This window comes from Sphaeramia orbicularis, chromosome 18, assembly GCF_902148855.1.
Source record: "Sphaeramia orbicularis chromosome 18, fSphaOr1.1, whole genome shotgun sequence".
Lineage (NCBI taxonomy): Eukaryota > Metazoa > Chordata > Actinopteri > Kurtiformes > Apogonidae > Sphaeramia > Sphaeramia orbicularis.
In genome coordinates, this window is record NC_043974.1 from 14,663,290 (window position 1) to 14,669,289 (window position 6,000).

Genomic DNA, 6,000 nt, shown 5'->3' on the forward strand with positions numbered 1-6,000 from the left:
CAATTAAAACAGCATAAATTGGCTAAAAACATAAAAAGCTGAAAACCAGTTTAACCCTCTGGTATCCCGGATATCACTTGTGGAATAATGTCAAAAAAATTTTCATTCAGTTTGTTTTTAATTCTTTTACACTTTTTTCTATTTCATCAACTTGAGCCATAAATAAAAATACCAAATACTCAATAATTGTCACATTTTTTTAACCCTTTAAATGCCGTGTTTGTAATGTAAACTAACTTTTTTTTTTTGGATGCAAAAAACACAAAAAATTATTTTTTTTCAAAATACTACATAAAAAGTGGATCACATATTATTTGATTTTTTCATCCTGGTATATGTCAATGATTAACTCCAACAATGGTTAATTTGCATTAATATTTTTGGCGCTGGGTCAAATGTTCAAAAATACTAGCATCTGTCACCAAGTGTGCGTAAAATGCACACCTATAAATCAAACTATTAAATATTATATATTGATTTATTTTTCTGCTCTAATTTGATTTTATTTTTGTAAATCATGGTCAGCCCTAATCATACATATCAAATAGAAGAAATAGTGCGTTTTAGGCACACTTGGGAGACAGATGCTAGTCTTGTAATTTTCTTTTGTTTACAATGTGCACATTTTAGTTGGTGGCCAGAATTTTAAAGATCATGTAAAAATGAATAACTTTTGAATTCTAACCTCATTTAAATTGTGAAAAATAATATAAAGTTTTTTAAAACAAAGTGCAAAGTGTGCCTAAAAGGCGCACCTGGATACCAGAGGGTTAAGGATAGCAGTTACACACTTCTGTCAGACAGTTTGACAGAACAGATTTGAATTCACCCAAGGTAATAAAATGCTGAAGCTGACATGAGTTTTGCAAATTGTTCCATGACCAAGGTCCAAGGTATTACTACCAAGGTATTACCCCGCCCCCCCGAAGGAGAGGCAAAAGGTATTTTTGGTTTGGTTTGTTTCTTTGTTTGACTGTTAACACTTTAGCAGCAAAATTATTGATTGAATTCATACCAAATTTGGTTTATAGATTGCCAGTAACCCAAAATAGATGTGGTTACATTTCGGGGAAAGTAGGTCAAAGTTCAAATTTTATATGAATTTTTAAAATCTTTTTTTTTTCCCCATTTACTTACAATGGCTGAAATTTGTCTATGCTGTCTATGTCTACGCTGACGTCAGCACACACATAGACATTAAGGATGCACCGACACCACTTTTTTCCAGACCGAGTACCAAAATGAGTACTTAATAATCCCATTCCAGTTCTTAGTTCCTTTTGTAAATGTGCTTTATTGTCGTTGTCATTAGTCTGACTGGAACAAAGTGCTGCTACTGACATTTAACCCTTTCATGCACAAATTATGAGAACCTTAATGGGTCAAAACAGTAATGTCCCGTCAGAGAGCACATTTTAATTGATTTACATTTAATTGATTGCCAGCTGGATCGATGCCAAAATAAGCTACAATACGTGCGAGGGGCGGGTTTTTTTGTGTCTGGCACCACTTGTTTTTTTATCTATTATCTAGACAAACTAACTGTTCAACAACATTTACACATTCACACCATTGTTAAATTATCACCAACTACAGTGACAATTTGCATTAAAAAGGCTCATCAAACTGAACTGTATTTTTTTTTTTTTTTTGTAATTCACTTTTTATTGTTTTTTCTTTCTTTGAACCCATAAGACATTTTACAGTGACACAACAGGATATAGTTATAAGAAAATATATCAATAAAAATATGAAAATCAAATGTAAAAACACTGAACTATATTCTATTTATTCCAGTAGTTTTATTTGAGTGTTTTAGGCCCAAACATAAAGTTAGATTAGAGATTAAAAAAAATAAAAAAGACTACATTAAAACCATAAAAGGCTGCTCTTAGTGCCAACCTTGACTACTCATTACCTCAGAAATGTGACCTGTAAAAGTAAAGTCATGTGAGAGAAATGAAAGAGGTTTATACCTTGAACCTCTGAGTTCCTACTGTAGTCACTTATTAAACCAAATTTCATTCTCATCAAAGTACAGGAAGCTCATCTGGTGTTGATGAGTATTTTTACAGCGCTCATTGCACAATAATCTAATATACAGCTGGGTTTTTTGTTTTTTTTTTCATTTTGTACATGTTTCATTTCATTATCTTTTCCTAAACAACTATGATGCTGGACTTCAGTGATTAAATTCCTGTAATAAAACCTGAATTACAATAAAATCTCCTTGTACCTGTGTTGTAAAGGTGGATTTTGGAACTGGTTATTGCATTATTAAAATATTTTTACCACAGAAGCTGAAACATCTTGACATTTACACTTGGCAGCACTTTATCTGTGGGGTTATAAAACTACTAAGTACATAAAAGCACTTTTCACTGTGTCTTTATTGTATATCTTAAGACATTTTACTTCATATTTTACTAGATTTTACAAATATAGAACTATCTTTGTATACTACCTGATTTCCTAACAGTAAACAATAATTATCAGTATTATACAGTATTTTATATCAGTTTTCTTTTCTTATTTCACATTATTAATGGTATTAATCCTTAATCCACAAACACAATTACATTGACTACGATTCCCATGAGCCATTGGGGTTAAATCCAAATCAAGCTGGACTTACCTGTTGGGACGTTCTCCTCTAGTATCGATAAAGTTCCCTTCAGACTGGCAGAATCTCTGGAGAAGTAACGCACTGTTAAAACACAAAGAAGAAGATGTTAAACACACACTAAGGCTGTCATGGATTACACACTGGGGTCAGACTGGTGTAAGTGCTTCATATGACAGCTGATCCTTTACTCCTTTAGCTTTAATTGTGTCATATAGCCCCCTTTTGTACTCATTATAAACATCTAAAACGTTTTAACCGTACAGTCTGACGGCTATTCATTATATCATCAGTTAACGGGAGTCTGGTTTCGAACGGCTCTATATGTAAAATGTCACAAGATAACTTTTGTTATGATTTGGCACTATATAAATAAGATTTGATTGATTGATTGATTGATTGATTGATTGATTGACGAGAATAAGCAAAATCATTGTCAAAAAATATAACACAACAGACAAATATCTGCCACTGCTATTGATGAAATATCTGATATTCTGATCTTGTGGATATTAATTTTAAACACCTTTGATTTTACATTTATTTGCACAAAAATAGATAGATAGATAGATAGATAGATAGATAGATAGATAGATAGATAGATAGATAGATAGATAGATAGATAGATAGATAGATAGATAGATAGATAGATAGAGAGTGGATGGACGGACGGACGGATGATGGATGGATGGATGGATGGATGAATGAATAATGAATAGATGGATGGATGATAGATAGATAGATAGATAGAGAGAGAGAGAGAGAGAGAGTGGATAGACGGACGGACGGACGGACGGATGATGGATGGATTGATGGATGGATGGATGGACAGACAGACGGATGGATGAATAATGAATAGATGGATGGATGATAATGGATGATAGATAGATAGAGAGAGAGAGAGAGAGAGAGAGAGAGAGAGAGTGGATGGACGGACGGATGGATGAATGGATGGATGAATAATGAATAGATGGATGGATGATAATAGATAGATAGATAGAGAGAGAGAGAGAGAGAGAGAGAGAGAGTGGATAGACGGACGGACGGACGGATGATGGATGGATGGACAGACAGATGGATGGATGAATAATGAATACATAGATGGATGGATGATAATGGATGATAGATAGATAGATAGATAGATAGATAGATAGATAGATAGATAGATAGATAGATAGATAGATAGATAGATAGATAGATAGATAGATAGATAGATAGATAGATAGATAGATAGATAGATAGATAGATCATTCACTTTTCCAATTTTAAACCTTTTTCTATTATTCTAGAACCTTCTGGGTTTTCATTTGGGGCTTTACGCTGGTTTCTCATCTCACTTTTACTTGTAATTTCACATAAATAAAGCAGCAGCGCTCAGTTAAAGGCACAAACATAAACAGACATGTCTTCTGTTTGGACCGTCTGAACACATAAAACAGAACCACAGTGCTTCAGTTTTAGCTTCACAGTTTGTCATGTCTTTTATGGATTGGGATTGTCTCTTTCAGCTCACTATATATTCTTTATTAGTAATTATATTTTTATTTTTTTCAATTACTAAAAGTTTCAGGTGACCCCACACAGGGTTACTGAAAAACACTGTGCTAAATGGACTGCACTTACATGGTGCATTCTATACATCTTCATGGAGCCCACAGTTCTTTACAAAACCACCAGGTCCAACTGGGAAAAATGTAGGGTTCAGTGTTAAGGACACTTGGACATGTGGACAGTTGGAGCCAGTATTCAAACCGTCAACCCTTTGATCACAGGACAACCTACTCTACCAACTGAGTCACGTGAGACAACTGAAGCATCCATTCATTTCCAGATTTAAAATGTAAAATTGTTAAATGTTTACTTTTTCATCGCTTTTTTATTGTATAAAATGAAAGCTAATACTCTGTTATTCCAACATTGTAGTTTTACAGTTTAAACAGCACCACACTGTTTTTCAATTTACAGTTTAATTTTCTCAAAACAGTACAGGGTGGGGAAGCAAAATTTACAATATTTTGAGGCAGGGATTGAAAGACAGTGTATGACCAATTAGTTTATTGAAAGTCATGAGAATTTATTTGCCACAAGAAAGTTTACATAATAGAAAATGTTTTTATTCTATGTGTCCTCCTTCTGTCTCAATAACTGCCTTCACACGCTTCCTGAAACTTGCGCAAGTGTTCCTCAAATATTGGGGTGACAACTTCTCCCATTCTTCTTTAATAGTATCTTCCAGACTTTCTCGTAACAGTTTTGCTCATAGTCATTCTCTTCTTTCCATTATAAACAGTCTTTATGGACACTCCAACTGTTTTTGAAATCTCTTTGGTGTGACGAGTGCATTCAGCAAATCACACACTCTTTGACGTTTGCTTTCCTGATTACTCATATGGGCAAAAGTTTCTGAAAAGGTATGGATAATAGTGTTAGGTATGATTATGACATCAATATATGTTTGGTTTCAAAACAATTGACGTAGTGCCTGCTGAGAAAAAACAATTAAATGTTCATTGTACATTTTGCTTCCCCACCCTGTAGAAATACATCATTTCTACATACAAATCTGGTTTTGTTTTTGTTCACATACTCTTCCTGTAAAAACTACAGTTATACTGGATTTAATCGATAACACACAAATCTTTTCAAATAAACAAGTTTGCATTGTATTTTCACTTACAGTTTTTTTTAATGTTGCAATTGTACAACTTTTTGATGTTAATTATACGGTCATTTTTTACAGTGTATCTAAAATAAATCACATCTAAGTTAAATTAAAGTGTGTGTGTGTGTGTGTGTGTGTGTGTGTGTGTGTGTGTGTGTGAGAGAGAAAGAGAGAGAGTGAACTGATTTAAGGAACTAAATGCATTAAAATGAACTAAAACATGTGAAATTACTTTTAAAAATGATAAAACAAAATAAAATAAAATAAACCTGATCTGAGCAGTTTCCTGGCTTATCCTTTGATGCCTTCACTGTCATCCTAACAGTACACCAGTGTGTATACCAGTGTGTGTTTTCCGTACCCACTCTGCTGCCCCGGCCTCTCTCCGCCCACTCCCGCTCTGACCCGGGTCTCCCGTGGGTCCCGGGGTCCCGGTCCGCCCTGGCCGACATGTCCAGATGAATGAATACTTGTGTTTATAATAAATATTCCCCGGTGCTCATTCGGCTCCTTCCCACCATCACATGCCTTCCACGGTGTGGACCAGGACACTTCTGCCCCGCTCCGTGACTCCCCCCGTGGACCGGAAGTAGGGACCTTTCAAAATAAAAGCCCTGGTGGTTCCAACTGGGATGACCTTACATGACCTGATAGGAAGGAAATGTGTCTGAAAATACACTCTGTTTGCAACGTTTTATCCAGAAATTAATAGATT

At 34.7% G+C, this 6,000-nt stretch overlaps 1 protein-coding gene across 1 annotated transcript in view; it reads right to left on the reverse strand.

Moving 5' to 3' along the window:
- sh3tc1 (SH3 domain and tetratricopeptide repeats 1) overlaps positions 1–5,737 on the reverse strand; it is a 28,233-nt gene extending 22,496 nt beyond the window's left edge. The window contains exons 1-2 of the mRNA XM_030162878.1: positions 5,647–5,737; positions 2,636–2,707 (exon numbers count right to left, since the gene is read on the reverse strand). Coding sequence (XP_030018738.1) covers positions 2,636–2,707; positions 5,647–5,737 — 163 coding nt within the window. The remainder of the gene's footprint in view (positions 1–2,635; positions 2,708–5,646) is intronic.
- Positions 5,738–6,000: the final 263 nt, after the last annotated feature.